We start from the raw sequence: 20837 nt of genomic DNA, 5'->3' as shown, positions 1-20837 counted from the left end.
TTAGTACAGACCACCTTGTGCTTCTAATTAATGCTGCGTTTCTGTCACACCTCCTCTGGGGTTTTTTTTAGCTTTTAAAAAGTATGACTTTTTTTTTTGTTTGTGTCTATATCACACCTACTATTGAATTTCATCAGGCCAGGATTTTATCTTGTTTATTTTTAAGAAAAATTGCTTAAACCATTTATTCTCATTTTTAAATTATGTTATTTATAATTAAAAGTGCATATAATCATCCAGTTTCAAGGGGTTTCACTGCAAATTTTCAAGCATTCTGTGGGATGAAAACATTACTGATCATACACTTGAGGCTGATATATCTTAAATTTATTTTGGAGTTGTTTGTGTGACACTCTTTGAAGTGGACTACTATTGCATTTATAACTAAAAGCACCCTCTGATATTACTTAGAAACATTTGGTGCCTGGGAAGTATTTTGCCTCTGACAACATTTACAGTAGTTAAGCCAAATATAAGTGGGCTGTTATTTTCCTGCTAATGAGATGGGATGCTGGCCATCATTCTATTAAACAATAGAAGTGATAATAGCCAATGTGAAGGATCTCTGGTGTCTATTTTTCAGTTGACACTCAAAGAAATATTTGAAATGTTTATTTCCTATATTGTTTTTATTATTAGAATTGTTTAATTAATCATGTGTTTAATTAGCAGTGTCGAGCTTAGTTGGGAAAGCTAATTGTTGATATTGTACTTGGGTTTTAATTGCATTCTCCTTCTCTTTCCAGTGGCTTTTCATGGTCTCCCTGTGAAAATCAAGAAGGAACCCCATAGCCCATGTTCGGAACTTGGCTCCGCTTGCAGTCAAGAGCAACCATTCAAGTTCAGTTATGGGGAAAAGTGCCTGTACAATGTCAGGTAAAGTAATTAGGAGCATATTTGCAGTGAGAACTGCTGGCTTAAATGAGGACTGACGAAAGAGTAATAAAACCATAAGAGAGGTCTTAGAAAAGTTACCTCTTCAGCAGATAAGAGACTGATGAGATAATGCATTTAGCTGATGAACACTGATGGATTTGTTTACAGTTGTGTCAAACACTTACATAATAATTTTAAAGCAGTGTTTTTCATCAAAATGCACATCCTCTGTTCCTCCTCCATGGGAGCTAGCCAGAGTTTAAAAACCCAGGGTACAAGCATGAAATAGAAGAAAGGAATATCTTGTGTTGAAAGTACTTTCAAAGTGCATTATGTGCATTAGGAAAGAGAGATCTGTGTAACAGGCAAGGGATTGGCAGGTCTGAGCAACACATTAGGTATTTGACAAATTGTGCAGATGTTGTATCTGTATATTCCTGGGTGATTACCTTTTAAAACAGTGTTTCATTAGTTGCATTCAAAAGCAAGTTGTCTTCTTTTATAGGCATAGATAATAAAAGCTTTATTTATTTGTGGGTGGTGGAGGGGCTTGATACCTCTTCATTCCTTATTGACTTTCTTTTGGTTGCATTTACATGTTACTCCTTCCTTTAGTGTCAGCAGTGAAGGATTTCTTATTGACATTTCAGTCTATTTTAGAATCTTTCATCTAGCTTTGATTCTCATCAATGTAGTATGAAAACTGTTAGCACTTAAAGCATTATAGCATTTAACTTTTTGGATATGAATGGGGTAAAAAAAGGAAAAGGCTTTTTTTATTTTGCCAGTTATAAGGAGTGATTTTGGTTTCAAAAATCAAATGAATCCGTTGATGGATTTGATGGGTGCTAAGGGACCTGATGCAGAAAAGCATGCAAGCTTGTGCTAACTATATTCCTAATGACTGCATTTCTCCTGGTTAGAAACAGGGATGATCAAAGTGTTCTCAAGTCCTTTCCTGATGTGAGACACCCTTGAAAATAGCATCTATGTATTTGTAGGACCAGCAGTTTGAGAGAGAGAGGGGTAAAAAAACCTGTCAGGAGAGGTTGCTGACATCCTAGTATGGGTAGCTAAGCCAGCATACCATTGTTTTTCTGGGTCAGATCACTTCCCTCTGGCTGTATTGTTTTACTGTCTCACTTTGTGGTTTGTGCAAAAGAAAAAGAGCCTTGACAGGCACTGTCAGCTCTTTGTGCTCTAGTCCAGGTGCTTCTAATTTTATGTATTTTGTATACCTCCTGTTAGAATGTGACTGTAAGACTGAGTCCTTTAAAAATACATTTCTGTGTCTCAGAGAAGCAAATGCTGTGCTGAATCACTTGCCTCTAACATGACTTCTTCATTGCTCTTCCTAGTGTAAAGTTGAGAATTCTTCTGCCCCAAACTGATTCATAAGTTAACTATAATCAAAAGCTTCTAAATGGGGCACTTGTGGTGACTTTTCTTCTGGATGTAGATGCTATGGTTTTGGTTTTTCTTCTTTCTTTGGAAAAAAATAACCTACCTTGCTTTTCCCTTGCTTTACTAATAGTGCCTATGATCAGAAACCACAAGTGGGAATGAGGCCCTCCAACCCACCGACGCCATCCAGCACTCCCGTGTCGCCGCTGCACCATGCCTCCCCAAACTCCGCTCAGACTCCTAAACCTGACCGCGTTTTCCCTACCCACCTCCCTCCATCCCAGTCCATTCCAGACAACAGCTTCCCTATGGATCACAGGTAAAACACAAAACATGGGAAGGACCCATGCAGAAGGTGTTTCTGTTGTGGCTCTTATATAGGGTAGTACTGGCTTTCTGCCCACCACTCTTCCCTTTTAGGTTGGGGGATTGGGTGGAAACCAGCAAAGTTGGTAGTGTCAGAAATGTGTGTGCTTATGAAAGGCTGGCACCCAGCTTGGTGCGCTAGTGTATGAGTTCATATTGGCAGTGACAGAATTTAAATTACATGTTGGTTCTGTCTTGTGAGGGTGGTTACAGTATGCTGGATAATCTCATCTAGCCTCTCTTTCCCACGAAAGGTTGGTCCCGACGGTCTTTCAAGGTCTCTTCCAACCTGGGCTCTTCTGTAGTTCTGTGATTCACTTGAGGCTAGAAAGCCCTTCAAGGTGATGAAGTCACTAGCAAGCATGTTCCTAACTATAAATATCTGGCCTCTTGCTAAGCAGTTCACATATCTAAGGGATAAGTGGCTATGTTACAGTGTTCCTTCTTCAGAATATTCTTTAGGAGGGTGGATCATTTTTCCAAGCCCTTCTGTAATGTAGCATTTCAAAAAAAGATGCCAACATAAACTGTGCTTAAATAACATTAGTCTGAGTAAAAGCCACAAGAGTTAGAAACTAGAATTAAAGCTTAAACTGTCCTTAAGTCACCCTGTTTTGTTTTGATATCTTAGAAATCCCCAGACAACTGTCTTAGCTCAGTTTTGCAACAGATATGTTCAGTGGATTTCCCTGTTTTTTCAGTCCAAGCACTTGTTTGTGGAATTCTATTTACCCTAGCCTTTATTGCATGAACCTGTTTTTGTACTCTGAGTTTTGATTGCTCTCGAACATTTAAAATTCCAATGGTGTGTAAAGAGATATATGTTCAGAAACTTGTTTTACCTCTTAACCATTATCAAGTTAAGAAAGACCTGAAAAGAAAAACAGTTGTTGGGAGTGTGATTTGCATGTTTCTGCTCTAATAAAGGCTGTTATCTCCAGGGATTTGTGCAGATCACTTTTGAAGGAGGTTGCTAACGTTAATATTGCTGTTTTGTGCTCTGCTGAGATAGCTTTAAGTACCACCAAGTCTCTCTACAAGCCCTTCTGGCCATCAAGAAACACTGAATTGTCCCCTTCACCTGTCATAGTCCCCATCTCCTCCCCAGCTGTGGACTGTGGTCTAGCCACAAAGGCCCCCAGTGAAGGCAGGCAGTGGTTTGGATTACAGGAGGGTGGATAAATGTGTTCCTGTACATACACCAAAGTCAAGCTGCAGTATTTATAGACATTTGCATACATCCTAGTATAGTTTCTGTACCCACAACTATTGGAGTCCTTGCTCTGTGCAAGCTTTGTAGGTTCTTTACATAATTTCTGCTCCCTCCCCATCTCTGATATCCATGTTCTTTAGGGCATTTTGCCCTAATCTTCTATTATAGAACATCATGTGTTCTAGTAAAGTCCAAAATAGCTGACACAAGGAAGAAAAAAAAATCATCTCATTTTTCTCCATTTTTAAAGAAAGGTGGAACTGTAGTGGGAGATATTTTTTTCCCCATTTTCTTATTTATTTTGAATCTTGTGTATGAAGCAAACATGTACTTCATATTTTTCTGAAATTCAAATTTTTGTGATTTACAAGGTGAGATACTACTAGAATGAATGTATTCAGAAAATGTCACTTAAACAAATGACCTGCCTATGTGAGTTCATATATGCATTTATAACTCAAGGCACAGTGTTTTTGGAACATGCATTGGTGGCACAAGATAGCATTAGTATCTAGTACATACAGCCCATACATCTTCATACAGGGCATGAGTATATGAACGATAAGTGGTCCTAACAAGTACCAACAGGAAACAAATCCACTTGTATAAACAAATGGCTTGATTCCATACAAAGCTTCCAGTACAACAAGTATTATTAACTTCCTTTGAGGCTTTGTGAGTGAGCCTGTTTCTTATTTTATCTTCAAGTTGCAATTTTCTGATTCACTCCTTGACAGTTCTTAATGATAATTTCTGCTTCTTTTTTTGGCTAATGAAAAAAGGAAAAAAAGGAAATGAATGCAGTGCCAGTCAGCCTAACTGTTTCATAATACATTTGAGTTTCTAAGTTTATTTTCTGCAGGTGTAGGTGGAATTGCAAACCCCAATGTTACAGCACAGTACTCTTTCTACTGCAAAAATTATAGTATTTACAGCAGCATTGGAAAAATTCATTTTGTCTCCACTACTGCATGGTAATAGTTTCTATCTCTGTAGTTTCCACAGTATTTATAATTAAGCTATGATAGTAAATATTTGTCAGAACAAGTTACAGCAGTATTATGACAGATGGTAATAGAGTTTAAATTGTTGTAGAAATATGTACTACCTATGAGTTGATAGTCAAGGGTTTATTGCTTGTGCAATCAAACTCCTGCATTGTACGTCACTCACACAGTTTTCTCCAAAAGAAAGTCTTTTGCTTGCATGAACCAAAGCTGGTTCAGACCCGAAGTACAAGAAGCTCAGGAATGATCAGGTCTCCATTTTTCTTTTGTGTGACAGTAAGAAGCTTCCAAAGAAAGGCACAAGTTTTTTGTTTTTTTTTTTTTTTAAGTGTCTTGTTTGTAATAAGTGCTAACAGGACTAGTAAACAGTTTGTTGCAAGAGCATTGCATTTGCTGTTGGTTAGTGTGGACACAATATTACTGCTGTGGCGATTACTACTGTGGTAATCACAGTAGTATCTGCAGGAGATAACTGGAAGACATCATGCAGTTCATCAGGGTCCAGTGGGAAAAAAGCATCCTGGTATTCTTCTGTATGATTCTGAACCTGCAGATGTCCAAGTAATTACATTCAGGCCTTTTAGTTCAGTTAGATAGGTTTTATCTAAGAGAAAACAAGCATAGGCTCTTGAGAGTAGCATTTCATGTAAAACAAGATAATTTGAAATGAAATTCTCTTCTTTTTTGCCTACTGAAGAGCATTTGGGAATACCAAATGGCAGTGTGGCTTGTACAGATTACAACTTTCATGTAGAAATAACCAAGGGGAAAAATTAAAGCAGGAAGGTAATTAATTGTCCTAGCAAAAATTTGCACCCTCTCCTTTTACGGGGGTGCTGACTTTCCCTTCCTGTTACAGCTGGAGTGCAGTGACATCCTTGTGAATCGATCTCTCACAACACTACCCCTGAGAGGACAGAACAGTGGACTTTTACCCTGGAATGTTTCCAAATGTTAGAGCAGACAGCACTCTATAAAAAATGTGTTTCTTGTGGTCAGAATGATTTCTGTGTAGCAGTAAGATGGGTGAGAGTATATTAGAGTAGGAGCAAGATGTTGCTAACGTTTGTGAAAGAGCAGAGAACTCTAACTACGCCTCCGTCATGTCACTGTGGTAGAATGTCAGTCTTTCTACTGTTTTGGAGCTGGTGCATTTCCTGTTTGCCTCTTCTGTTGAGGGAAGATATTGAAAGCAAAGAGGATGTGGTGGGGACGGGTCTTAGAGCTGGTATTAATAGGTGGGATTTTTGTTTCTTTGCTTGCCGCTGTTGTACAGTGACAGTGACCCTGATGGGAGCACTTGGCATGATCATAAGCAAAATGTTGGTTATTGAGAAAGTGATACAGCCACTAATAACGACTTCTGAAGATCTTTGGGAAATGGAACGTAGCTGGAGTCCTTTACATGACCTCTCTAATTTGTATTCTAGATTTCGCCGCCAGCTCTCTGAACCTTGCAATTCTTTCCCACCTTTGCCTGCAATGCCAAGGGAAGGACGTCCAATATATCAGCGCCAGATGTCTGAACCAAACATCCCTTTCCCACCTCAAGGTTTTAAGCAGGAGTACCACGATCCAGTTTATGAACACAACGCTATGGTTGGCAGCGCAGCCAGTCAAAATTTCCCCCCTCCTCTGATGATTAAACAGGAACCTAGGGATTTTGCATATGATTCAGGTAGGTGAGATTCTCCTTTAGTTCTGCACAGCAAAACAATATGTGACTCTAAGCCAGTGCTATTGATGTTTTCATTGTATGAATTGAAACTTGCTCTTTTGACACTTACATCTCACAAATTATGTCTGAGAGAGCTTACAAAGTATTAAGATTGCTACATAATACAGTGTGACTCGTGCTTGCTCTTGCTCTTTAAAGGGCTTCATTTTCTAGAAATTTCTGTCCAGAAGCATTAAAGAAGTCGAGGAAGAAAGTAATGGGTGCAAATTTGCTTTGTTAAGAGGGAACTTGTTCTGTACTATCTCATCTTTGACCTCTGAATTTGTGTGCTCCATTTTATGAGTTCTTCCATTTGTGTGCCAGAAATAGAGAACTCTTTCTTCTCTTGCTTGCATTACTTTAAATCAGGAGTAACTCCACTGAAGTGGGGTTTATACAGCTATAAAACCGATGAGGGAGAAGAATCGGCCAAATTGGTGTCAGCTCCTCAGTTTGTGCATACTGCTGTGTTTGTGGAGGTACATAATCTGAGATGCCAGGTTGCTGATGTAGAGAATACACTGTTGCTATTAATAATGTTTATTATGATTGTGCTTATAGGGCAACTGGAATGGAACCTTATTGCTCTACAGACAGTACAAAACAGAGGAGGTGGTGGCAGAATATGCTCTCAATAGCTTCTGATCAAAATAGAAAAGAGAAGCAATAGGAAGGATAGAAAACAAGGGAATAATACTGTAAATGTTTGACAAAATTTCAACATAATATTTCTATTATACTTGGAAAAAGAATGAGAAAATTAAGAAGTCAAAAAAGAAATTTAGTAATGAGTACTAAGTAACAAGGCAAAGGAAGCTACAAAGAAGAAAGTTTGGAAAGGTGGTATGAAAAGAAGCTGAGATTAAAACATGAGGAATGCTCTAGGTGGGGTTAAACAGTTGATTGGTATGGAGCCAAGATAATGCAATCAAATTGTTGTTCAGTTTTAGTGTAAGTGATTTCTGCAGCTCCTCTTCAGTGTCTGCCTTGGTCCTGCTTTGTGCATGCTCCACTGTTGAAAGGGAGGGATTTCAGCATGTCCCAGCTGTGCCTCTGGAGGAGAGTACATTGCTTTTGTACACATCCATGATCACTTGGGCAGGGGGAATGGATGGCTCTGTCTGACTTCAGTCTGACTCCCCCTTCTTCTTGATGCTGCTGTACTCCCAGGGCTTTCCTTCTAGTTCAGTCTGTAGCTAGATGCTTTTGCAGTTTATTTTCCAAAGGCTATATGACAGCTGAGTTGAAGTGTCCTTTGAAATTTCAGCTCATGCAAGACTATCTTGCAATTTGATATAGTGCAGAACAGTTTTTTAATTTTCTTTCTGTAGCTAACTTAACACTGTTTATCTGGTGGGGTATTTTGTGGTTTCATTAATGTAAAGTGCTTGTTGTAGAGTTGATCTCGATGTTAGAATGGGGGAATTTGGCAAGTTTTCCTTTCTTATTCTTAACAAGCAAAAAACCAAAGTTAGGAAAATTTGAGTTAGCCCTTAACAGGGAGGGGACCAGGGGTGAAATATTTCTCCAAGCTGAAACATAAGACAAGATGAAAGTGAAATTGAATTACAAGGATCAGATCCAGAACTCAACCCATTCATTGATGAGGGTTCTGAGATCTGTGGCTTTGTGGAGTTATGTATCTCTGGTCCTAGAGCATATGGGAGAGACTGTGTAGTTCATGTGGCAGTGGATAATAAATGGGGGACTGCAGCTTCAGGCACTGCCAGTCCCTTGAAACCTTCACAAGCACCATTATTCATCTTCCTAAATTAAAGGTCAAAAAAAGACCCTTTTGTAAATATGCTTCTTATTTGGCTCAGAAGTGGGATCTCCTTATTGCATACTGTTGCTTTAAATCTGGACTGGCTGCTAACATTCATCTTTCTTTGGAATATTCTGTATGGAAGAAAGCAGGAAATTTTATTCTGAAATGAAGATGTACAAACTTGTATCCAGTCCTGTCATGTCTATTTATTTTGTGCCAGCAAGAACAACATTCCACTTTATAATAATTATCTCCGAGCAAAATTGTTGCTTCTTTTGTAGATGAATGATTAGTTTTTAAAAATGTAATAGCTGTGTAACCAGTGGTCATGAAAAATTAATCTGTTGGTATCAGGAAGTACTTTTATTGGCCTCAGAATCACTGCATTTAAGTTGACACATCTGTACACTCCATAAATTGCAGTCAACAACTGTGGTCTGTTGATATTTTGTCTTGTTACCATCTGTTCTCCAGAAACCATCATTTTCCATCCTTGCTAAGAGTACATTAAATAACCCCTTAGGAAACATAATGTATTTGTCACTGAATCATTGATTTCATTTTTCACCTATGGATGTTCAGGGAAGAAGGAATGCCAGAGTAAAAAGTCTTTTTTTTCATTGTATTTTATTGCAGCTCAGATAAGAATATAGAAACACATTTAAAAAGTTCATTGTAATGCACTGAGATGTTCCTTTTGGGATGTTTTTGAAAGGGACTCGTAAAAGTTCATCGCTTTTGTGCACTATTCTTTTATACTTTGTGGGAAGCTGATGAATGAAAAGCATATTATAGAATGATTACAACTCTATTAAAACATGACATTAATTATGACATGGGAAATGGCAGATCAATTAGTTGTAATTGTAATTGCAGGTATGCAATTTCTACTGCAGAATAGAGATAATGGAGATGTTTGAGATAATGGAAAAAGAAAAATGTCAACAGAGTAGAGTCTCTTCCTTATCCATCCACGCTTCTAGAAGTCACAGTGCATCATATAGGTTCAATCAGACATTTTCTGTCATGGATGTTTTTTTTTTCCCATGTCTGACAGTCAGATGTATTTAGTACTTGATGGTAAATCTAGCAACTTTAGTCACAGATGTGCAGCCAGGGACATACAGAGCTTTGAGATTTTGCATAATTAATGAATATACTCCAAAAGGCTTCCTAGGACCTTTGTTTACAAGGCCTAATAGTGGGTATTCCTGTACAGTTAGCACTGCTAGAGTTCAGTAATGTATCCAGGTACTTAAACAAAAAGGCCAAACTTGATATAGCTTGTCTCTTCTGTGCTTTGTTTTTGAGCAGGACCTTCACAGGTTTAACCCTTCTTACATGATGTAGTGTATTTGCAAATATAGTAAGGTATGACTCTAGCTGTGTGTATATCAATTAATACTAAAAATCAAGTTCTAAAGTGACATCTTAAATTATTAAATCTTGTATTTGGTTTTGCCCAATTGTCCAATATTTGGTTTTGCCCAATTGAAAATAGTTATTTTGCAAAATTGAAACAGTTATTTTGGTTGAGAAATTTTTATAATCATGTCTTTGGAAACTGAAATTTTCTGTCTGAAAACTGTCACACAGTGGTAATGGAGATGAATAGAGGAGGAACTGTTGCTTGCATATACTACTTACTGATTGCCAGGAATTTTTCTGTTGAAATTTAGATAGATTCCATACTTCCTGAATGTGTTACAGGCATTAGCAGGGCTGTTCTCACAGTTTCATTTCAGGGTAGCCTTACAATTAATACGCTTGAATGGACTTTAGAAAATTTGGATTCTCTCCCTGTCACTTCTGAGACACTAGTCACATCACTTAAAGAATGAACTCTCCAGACAGAATTATTAGCCTCCATGTCTTTCTTTCTGAGTCGCTCATCCCTTTAATTCCTGAAGCCTCACAAGCAAATACTTTGTGTTTGCAAGTGAGAATGGATGGGGAACTTCCCCTCTGGTAAGAGAAATGAACGGAGGCCGAGAGACAAATCAGATACATAAACCTGTTTGTTTGGATACCCAATTAGAACTGGGTGATTTTTAAAATAACATTATGTACAACATATGTTCAAATCCTAGCTCCTAGGGACTTTTTTTGTGTTTCTAGATGAAGAATTATGGGAACATCAGATAAGGGTCTCAGTATAAGCAGTATAAAAATACATAATACCAAAAATCTGGCAGAAGCAATGTGGCTACTTTGAAAAACCTTGTTGGAGCTGGAATGGCTTTACTGGGACTTAAAGTTGACCATTCAGCTGTATTATCTTTTCTTTTCTCAAAAACTTCTGCCTCAGTACATAGACAACTTCCATCCCCTGTAACAAATGAAGCAGGGGCTCCTCCTGCTAAGCTGTTTGCAGCATGGCTCTCCTTCCCACAAAGAGTTTTGACCTGTGCTTTCAAGACAAGAGTGATGGAGCAAAAGGCTGTACGATATTTGCAGCAAAGGAATTGTATAAAGTTTGTGCAGGAGGTTGTTAATTATGACATTTACTAACCTCCTAAGTTTGCTCTCCTAAGGAAGAGAATGTTGGTAGCATTCTGCCATCCATGTTATAAATGTATTTACCTAACGATTGGAAACAGATTAAAATGCAAGAATTCTCTCAAATACCTGATGAAGTGTTTTTTGAAAAGCAATTCAGTGGTTATTAAGGGGGAAAAAGACCCCTAGTAGCACATTCTTCCCTAGGTGTCAGCCAATGTATTCTTAAATTTGGGATTTTGCAGAATAGCGTAAGAGAAAGTGTTGAATTGAAATTTCAAGGGGGAAAAAATATTTCTTCAGGTTATATTTATTTGCAGGTTGATTCCTCCTCCCCCCACCTCCCTCCAATTTCTTTTTTAAGCAGTTTGTTATTCTATTGTATTTCTGAAGGAAAAATTTAGATATTTGGAGATGCTAGTGTGAAGAGAAAAAGTCAATTGGAGGCAGTGCTGGTTTGCTTTTTCCAGGATATTCTCTAGTACTGCATTAAATGCATTGACCAGTGCAGCATTTAAAGTGGCACAAGTCATGGTGCTTCCACTACTGTTTTTGATTATATTGGCTAATTTTTGTACCATGCTCCGAAAATACAAATTTCTGTGTGATTGCTAAGTATTATTGCTTCTATTTTTCCCCCTGAGAGATTATTTCATAGACAAATAGACTTCACTGTTAAGAAATATTTCGTGATCATAAGCCTAAATTTTCTCTTTGATTGGTTGCATTCCCTTGCTCATAGCTACATCTCATGGAAAACAATTTATTGGTATTAATGTACCATCTCTAAATCACTGTAGATGGATTGTGAGTGTGCTCTGTCAGTGTGACTCAAGATTTTGTATCTTGCTTCAAAAGTCTTCCAGCTGCTGCATCTTTTCCTCAAATTCTCTCCAAGTTTCCTTTTTTCTTTTTTTTTTTTTTCTTTTTTTCTTAATCAGGCTGTTTTGAACACATTTTTATAAAATGGTCTGTGAAACAAAACTGACTCCATCCTTTTCCTGGGTATGGTGCTTAGCACACACATCTCAAAACTGCATCTACTTATGGCCTTAAAGAAATTCTTATACACAAAAGTACAATTGTTCTCAATGAAAGTCCAGATGGCATAAATGCAGGAGGAGAGAAGGAACAGGGTTTGCTCTTGTGTTAGGAAGTTTAAGAACTCTCCCCACCTCAATTTTGGTTTTGCAGTTTTCCCTGTGGTTTAAAATATTTCATCCTTGTGTTTTGGGAACTTGTCTTTGCTGTGTTGCTTCAGTGAATGAGTATGAATTTTGTTCAATAGTTAAGCTGCACTGGACTTTGTACTTGCTTTTAAAAGACAAATCTGCTGTCGGACTGTGTGGCGGCAGAAAATAAGAGCATCTGACAGGGAAACTTGGGAAACCTGGACTTCAGAAGTTTGCTGTGAAGGGCAGAAATTTAACTTTGCTGTCAATCTAGCTGATTCCCTCTGTTCACTATTTCTGCCTGAAATAAATCTGTAGCTAGAAATGATTTCATTTTGCAATGTTACTTTTGTGAACAAAGGAAAGCCTGATTACCAAGTTAATGTGAGTATATAGGCAGGAGACCATATATGTATTTTTGTTTTCAAGGCAGACAATACGATCTGAAAAATTGTCCTGCAGTCCCTGTTTTTCAAAGAAATGGATAAATATCCTCTAAATCTACAGTTACAGTAAGTGGCACTGGCTAATGATTTGATTTGAGGATTGAGAGCGCAGTCTGGATTTACTCTTTGTGCATTAAGGCAGGTCAAATGGACACAGGCTGCATTTTAAATCAGTAATGGAAGGCTGAAGCCTGCCTTAAACCAATCACATCAGCCTTGCTCAAGACCAATTGATCCCGAGAGACTGAGCCCTGTGAGCATAGCTTTTATATGAATGGACTCTGTGCAGCCTGAAGTTTCATTCATAAAATGGATGCTGAAGGGAAAAAAAAAAAAGAAAGCCAACCCACACACACCAAACCCTGGAATGTCCATTTATGCGGAGCTGAAGGGTGTAGTGTTCCCTCAGCTGCTGCTTTTGCCAGTTGCCTTAAAGTAATGATTAATGCTTCTTGGCCCTGCCTGCCTGCAACCTGACACCATTTATGGCCTTGGTGTGTTTCTAATGTATAGTGAATGAGAAGGCTACATTCTCAAATCAGAAACATAAACAGGAACTGGTTGGTCTGAATTCCATTCAAATATGTCACTTCAGCCGTGCAGTGTTTGTCCAACTTCGATTTTACAGGCAGGGAATGGGGCGGGGGAGAAAAAGCAACACAGACATTTTTGCAGCAAGATTACCAACAAAAGGAGCGAGGAAGAGAGAAAATACTGCTGTCTTTTGTTGAATTCAAAGGAGAGCAATGTTTAAGACACATTTTACAGTTACTGAGGTTAATAAAAGCAAATACATGATTTTAAAGTATGCTCAAAAGATCAGCTCCATGTGGAATTTCAATTCAGAGCTGAATGTATGAGCCTTTGTTTTCCTGTTCTGCTGTACAAAAAGTTACACATCGCCTAGACAGGCTGTTGACATCTGGTCTCACAAAATGCATTGGATGTTGTCATAGATCTAAAAACCAAAGTTGTGGAAAGGAAGATGTTTGCTTAAGGTTTTTTCTGTATCTGTGTAATATTTCCACTTAGACATGAGCCGGTGAGGCCAAACATAATTCTCTGACAAGTTTTTGTGAAATGAGGTGTAAGAAATTAAACTTTAACAATTTTAATCAGCTATTTTTAGAAGGAAGCGTATGTGTATCTATGAGTGCACATTCTTGTAAGTTTGTTTTTTTTCCTAGATTGCTGGCACAAAGGCTGGTGACTGAGAAAATGCATAAAACCTTCATTCAGAATGTTTCTAAATTACATAAAGATTTGGGAAAAGATTGCCTGATTTTTAAATTGATTTTTAGAGAATTTTTATTTGTTTTCACCCATGTAATTTCAGTGCATTTCACCTACATTTTTTTTCATGCTGAATCTGCTACTGAAAAAAATAGTGCTAACTTTTGTATTGCCAGGACTTTACCAGTTTGTAGGACTCTGTTCATTACATAGCTTGTGAGGGGATAAAGCTTTTAAAGGTGGTTGAACTAAAACTTGATCCACCAGCATTTGAGTGGTGGGTCAATTTCTCAAGCAATTCTTGTAATTAGTTCCAGTATTTTTACCTGAATATCTCCTTTTGGGGAGATATGAGTTTGAAAATAAATGTGTTCTGCAGGTTTAAAAATCCAAAAGAATAATTTGTTACTTTTCCCTGCAAAACACAAATCATGCATTTTTCTTAGTGACTCCTGGTGCTACCTGAGCCATTTGTTGCGATCTTTTTTGAAGAACTGCCATCCTTACCTAAAAAGGTCCTTTTTTCTGGTGATTTCACTATTATCTTCACCCTTGAGCTGGTCAGAACTTTCTCAGTGATGTTGTAAACAGCTGCTTTCCACCAGGAGGCTGAATGTGTTTCAGTGGTGGATGAAGTGCTCCTTTGTAAACAGTTTGTCAGTGCTCTTGGAAATCCATGAACAGAAAAGTTATTTGCAGTGATATTGTGATGTTTTAAGTTTTAATGCCAAAAGTATGATGTGTTCTAGTTTGAACATTTTATTTTTAAAAGGCTACTTTTGTCTCTGCACTTGGTAAAAATCTCTCCCAGTACACCAACCACCTGCTCATGTAGCAGAGAAGTGCTTGTACTGTGCAAGGGAAGCTCTGAAAGGCACCAAAAGAAGGGCTGGTGTGTTCACAGGGTCAGGCTGGCACATGGGAGTGACTCCAGGTTTGTCCCAGCTACCCAGGGGACTTGTGCATGTCCTGTACCCAGTAGTACAATGGGAAAGAATCTGAAGGTGCTGCATTTCTTGTCTCTGGGAAGGCAAAGTGGCACATTTAAGCCTATCTGTATAGACACACAAACTCTGAATTAATGAAATAGGGGCCAAAATTCAGATAATTACTTTTCAGACCAAAAGGACAATTTAGAAGGACATGGTATAAGCGAAAGTGCAAGGTTTCCAGTGAAGTCCCTTCAATGTTTTGGGGACCAGGTCCTTTTGAAACAGTTCCTTATGGAATCTGTTGTTAATATGCTATTACTTGGTAATAAATTGTAAGTGGAAAAGTGGGCAGGAAAACATTAAGAAGGTCTTATTATCACTTGGTTTTAAACCTTTAGGGAAGTAGGCATGTTTCACTGTGAGTTGAGTATTTGGTGAATTTGGGTGACTTGTTAACAGGCTCCCTGACTAAGGTAGCTGCCTGCCAGTGCAGCACAGTTTTCACCTGAGCTGCCACATGGAGGGTGAGGCCAGGCAGGCAGTTCCTTTCTCATCCCACCCTGTTTCAGGTGGCCTGTGCCTTCTAAGGCTCCATCTCCACATCTCCCCCTCTGCACGCGTACATGTGCAATGCCACTCCTCTGTATGGCACTGTGCTTTGTCACCAGCACATGGGCTGTGCCCTGGGCCTCCAGACCTTCAGCTGATGTCGATAAAGTGAGCTGAAAAGTTATTCAGAAAGAATTAAAAAAAGAGTTAGAGTGTAACATAACAACCTGCCCTTCAGTTAGGGAGACTGTGTAAAGTCAGAAACAGGAACAGCTGAAGAATAAATCGTGGTTCAGGTTTCCAGTTCCTGATTTGCTCTGCTTCATTCAGAAGAAGATGGTCAGTCACTTCTCCTATAGAATACAGAACAGAGTTTTGTCATTTCATCCCTTTGCCTGCAGGAGCTCCATCTTCCCTGTGTCTACTCTGCCTAGGGACGCAGGCTGAAATTGTGGTTTTTTTCTTTGCAGGGTGGGATTGTGGGAACAAAATCTCATCCTTATATCTGAAAACCAATCAGAAGAGAGGATTTAAGGATTCTTTACCTGCTCTGAGTTATACAGAGCTGCGACAACCTAACCTCTTAAATTCTGACATGATAATTAATAGGAACTACCTTACCAAGGGACCACTCGTGTCTTACCTGATAATGAAACTTAGAATCCGTGCCTGCTAAGTTCAATAGCAGATTTTTCTTGTCCTGAGAAAGTCTATTTGGGCTTTTTGTGCTTGGATGTATTTTGAAGGAGGCATAGCAGAGCTTATTTCCATTATTTTTCTCTGTGACGGTCCTGGATGAGAAGGCATTTTTGCAGTGTCTAGATTATGTGTACTTTTTGAAACAGCACCTATTGTGAAAAGAATGGTTTCATGGTCTAGGATATAAAACCATATTCATTGTTTTAAGATGATTGCTATGTTTCTGTTAATAAGAAGAGCAATTAAGAATGGCCCCTAAGTTTTCCAAAAGAATAATAAAAGATAAGCAATTGTTTTACATTTCCATATTTTTAGATAGCTTTTTGTTTTGTTGTTTTTATTTTCTTTTAAGGAGCTCTACTGTTCTTGAGCTGATGTAACCTTACAATGTGAATTACTTCATTAACAGTCTGAAATAAGCTTGTTGTGTGTCTAAATCCAGGCACATTTTTCTTCAAAGACCAAAACTTGTAAATAGATGATCAATCAGTCATCTCTTGGATCTTGCCCTGGAAGCATTTCATGCTTGCTTCTGTCTTATTTGTTGTCTTGAAACAATGGTTTAAGAAGAAGGAAACATATAATTGCTCTGTAATTTCTGCACTAAAATGTTTTCTTTTGAAGTAGCTCCGCTTAGCATGTAAAAATACTTCTGGGTCTTAGTCAAGCATTTAGTACAATTTAAAACTGCAATACTAAATTTCATTGGTTGGACTTTTTATTAGATAAGGTAGAAATGAAAGCAGCAGGCAATTTAATTAGCAGTAATTTTTCTGGGCAAGTCATTACTTTGATGAACTTCAGAGCAATGTTTATGGCTCCTAATTAACCATGTTAGTCATTTGATTGAATAATCACTTTGGAAATGTTTCTACAATTTGATTAGAGTCTGACCCACTCTGATAGTCATAAATTAACTGATAGCACTTTAGGATAACAAGACTCTAGTTACTTTACGAGAAATAAACTCTTCGTTGCTGTATTTTTTTGGTCCTCTGTGGACTGTTTAAGCACAAGCTAACCAGAAGATTAAGTAATGTTGGTACAAACAATGCTTGCCTTAAAGAGACTCCAGATGTTAATTATAATTGACTTAGGAGCATGGGAGATGAAACCCCAACTTGGCTAAGAAGACAACTTTGTGGATGCATGCGTAATTCTTTATTCAGTATACTCTGCTCTATCACTTTGCAGGAGCGGAGTTCATGAGTCAAAAAGGGCTTTGCTGCCAATACTAGAGAAGCTTTACCTAAAATAGAAAATAGCATCTGTTTCAGTTCTACAGCTTCCTCTTTTTTACGTAGATTTTTCCATTCTCCTTAGAATTCAATCTACTTGCTAACATGAATGATTCCTTGCAGGTGAAGCACTGCTTGTAGCCTTGACTTCTAGCCTGCAGAGCTATACTTGACTGGGGTGATCATTGAGTCACCGATTCCTGTGGCTGCTCAGAATAGCTGCCTGAGACATTAGAGATTCTCTAGGCCTGAGGAGGCAGGCACCCAGTGTTTTATCAAGAGAGGAGGTAATGAAGAGTTTGGCACAGATGTGCAAGAGGGACCATGGACTGTTAGAGGAAACTTATTATTATTACTGCCCTGTGTTTCACTTGTTTGTGAAGTCAGTGTAAAACCTCATTTTCTTATCCTGCCAAATCTTTGATACTCATCACTAGTCAGTGAACAGTGAAATTTGGAATCACAGTCTGAAAGAGTCTGTAGGCGGTGTTGGAAAAATAATGTCTGCTCTTTCGACCTCTGTTTGCATCTCTTAAGGAGTTACAAGTTACTGGTAACAGATTGCATAGCTTAGGGTAGGAGTTCATCACAAGATCAAATAGACTTTGTTGAGCAAGACTTTTGATATCCTAAAAGTAGGTTAAACATGGTCCAGAAGGGCAAACATTTACGGTGTGTTTCTGTTTGCAAATCCCTGTGCACAGGATGTGACTACTTGGGGACAGTGCAAGACATGGGGAAGAAAAAGAAAGACGTTTTAAGAATACGTTTTTCATCAGTTGTATTTGGCTTTTCTCATTCTTCCTGCAGATTTGAGTTTAGGTGGAGAATAGCAAATAAATATCAGTATTATTTAGAATATGCACAGTATTTTTTTAAGGTGTCATTTTTGTTTTAAACACATAGAAGTGGAGAGTGATATAGATAGACCTAAATTTCTAGATAAAATGCTTAGCAACTGCAGAAAATTTCATTAACCCTTCAAGTCCTTAGCCAGAGTCTAAAAAGCATTATCCTACTCTAAATTCACTTTGACATTCCTTGTGTAAATGTAGTGTTTATAAGTGTGACTGGCAGTCTTTTCAGCACAAATGATTAAAAACTTTGGGTTGAATTAGATACGAAGATAGATATACAAGCAGAGGGTTTAAAATATTCATGGTCACTGGTGGGGGTTTTTTGGTGAATGGTCCACAGTGTAATTGCCATGGCAGTCAGCTTTTAGCAAAGTTGATTACAAGAGGTTTGGAGTTCAGGTGCCTGTGGTAGGTGGGATCTGTGAGCCTCACTTCATGACTTTCTCCTTGGCCATGCGTGGTGTGTGCTGCTATGAAATGCTGTGTGTTGACAGGTTCCCTCTCACTATAAGCTGCATCCTTTTCTGTTGCTGTTGTGCTTGCAGCTTGTCCCATTGATAACCTGCACACTTTTAATTCCTGACAGTCTTTTGACTTGCATTGTCATCTTCTCCTTTCAGAAGTGCCTAGCTGCCATTCCATTTACATGAGGCAAGAAGGCTTCCTGGCTCACCCAAACAGAACAGAAGTTAAGTTTCCTATTATGTATTACTTTTGTATGAGAGAAATGTAAAAAAAATTAAAAGCCTGGGGGTACCTGGGGCTCACTAGTTTAATTCTGGTTCTGGGAAGACTTGCATCATCCTTCTTTCCCTTTTCAGTGTTGAGTTTCTGATGCACTGAATTTTTGTAGTTCTTTTAGTGCCATGGGTTGATCAGGATAGAAGCAATTATATTATGAACTTATTCTGCTTTTCAAGGCCTCTAGCAGTTGAAAGGAAGACACATTAAAAATTTGTCTGTTTCACCCATTCTGCTCAAGTGGTATTTTCCAGGCTGTTAGCATGACAGGCTCAGTTAACTGTGTTAAGTAATCCATTTTATACTTTAAATTCAGTGAAGGTTTTGGGTTTTTCCTTTTGCTATTACTTTTGCAATGTTTTGATGCACTTTATGCCCAAATTGAGATGTACCAGAATTCCCAATGATTTCAGTAGGACAGAGCTTACATAATTGTCAAAATTAAGAATTCTGAGTAACAGAACTTTATATGTACTAGAAATAAGAAGTCCAACAGAACTAAGATGACTGTGAAAGAGAGGTTGTAGCCTCGACTGTTCTGTTTTAGTTTATCTGTCTTAGCAATATATTATTTTCTGCTTGTTTGTTTAGGGTTTATTTTTCTTCCAGTGGGCAAATTTCAGAAACATGAGCAATCTGGTTTTGAGATTGATGAGAATCCAGATAGACGTATGAATCAAAGTCTTCCAGGAAGACTTCATTTGCTAGTGTAAAGATAGAAGCAAAAAGATAACACATCTGGCTGAAATCCCATCTGCTTCTGGGTTGAAATAAAGACAGAAAAAAAGAGATAGTGTTTAAAAAGGAAGGTAAAACAGGAGATGGAAATTTCAAGTCTTGTTACATGAAATTATATGTAGTATTGAAGTTTGGTAAGGGAGGTGAGAGACATCAGGAAGAATATAAACAAACTGCAGGGATAAGGGCAGAAGAGTTTTAGTTTTAATCATAGCACAGATAGGGGAAAACCCATCTTATCCATATTATGGTCTTATAAGGAGTTGGAGGTGGCAGAATTTTCATGAATGACGTAAAAAAGCAGTGATGTTAGCTAAATATTTGTTTTCTGTATTTGGAAATCAATCAACATAATTTTACAGAATAAAGGTCATGTCAAATCTGATTCTGTTCTTTGCTGAAAATAAAAGTTTGATTGATAAAGATGCTTGTATCGTATAGTTTGACTTTTTATGGCATTCAATTTGCCTCCGTGTTACATTCTGATTAAGAAGTTAGCACAAAGCAATATCAATAAAGTACACATTAAATACATTAAGACCTGGCCAACTGACAGATCTAAAAGAGGCTGTCAGCAGGCAATCATCTCTGAATGGATTATAGTTCTGTAGGAATTGATATCAGGAGTGTTGCTATTCAATATTTTCAGTAAAGATATGGAACAAAGTTAATAGATAACTTTATGGCACAAAGATAGAGCAGTAAATAACGGGCAGAACAGGGCAGTCACAAAGCAGTTTGAATTGTTTGGTTATCTGGGCACATTAAACAAAATGTTTTTTTAATACATGAATGTAAATCAGGCCTGTGGAACAGGGAAACAATATATTGGAAGAAAGGATTTTGAGGTGGGCCTCCTCCTCAGCTTCACAGTGGGAAACCAGCCCAACCAAGCACTGTAACCTTAAGGCAAAAAGCCTTCTGCAATGCTTAGGCAGTCAAAAGGAGGGTCCCAGGCTGCAGGAGAGGAGATGTTTTGTCTCACTCAGTAGCACTGGTGAAACTGATATCGATATGCAATACAGTTCTGGTTAGGCAAAACGTGAGCATAATAGGAAATAGCAGGAATGTGTACAGAATGGTGTGCTAGGAAGGCTGCTGGGTTGTAGACAGTGTCTTTTAATGACAAAATAAAATTTTACAAAATTATCTTAATTGGAAGGAACATCAAGAGCAGCATGTGAGGGTGACCTGTGTGGGTGTGAGGAGGAAATGCTGAGTGGTACTTAGTCTTGCAGGGAGAAGATTTGCAGGAACTAATGGTTAAATGTCAAAGCCATGCTAGTTCAAACAGGAAATGAGCAAACATTTTGTAATAATTCATAGAGAAATATGGGTGCTTTTTCATTTTAGCAGGTGGAGATTAACAGTCTTTTGGGAAT

The 20837-nt window shown here is 38.1% G+C and overlaps 1 protein-coding gene across 6 annotated transcripts in view; it reads left to right on the top strand.

The window, feature by feature from the left end:
• ETV1 (ETS variant transcription factor 1) overlaps positions 1-20837 on the top strand; it is a 66354-nt gene that overhangs the window by 33486 nt on the left and 12031 nt on the right. For all 6 annotated transcript variants that reach the window (XM_071429102.1, XM_071429103.1, XM_071429101.1 and 3 more), the window contains 4 exons: positions 747-876; positions 2411-2599; positions 6297-6544; positions 18597-18665. In XM_071429102.1, the coding sequence (XP_071285203.1) occupies positions 747-876; positions 2411-2599; positions 6297-6544; positions 18597-18665 (636 nt within the window). The remainder of the gene's footprint in view (positions 1-746; positions 877-2410; positions 2600-6296; positions 6545-18596; positions 18666-20837) is intronic.

Source organism: Agelaius tricolor, unplaced genomic scaffold, assembly GCF_023055355.1.
Source record: "Agelaius tricolor isolate 1412-34295 unplaced genomic scaffold, bAgeTri1.0.p SCAF_6, whole genome shotgun sequence".
In the NCBI taxonomy this organism is placed as follows: Eukaryota; Metazoa; Chordata; class Aves; order Passeriformes; family Icteridae; genus Agelaius; species Agelaius tricolor.
This window is presented reverse-complemented; position numbering and strand designations above follow the sequence as displayed.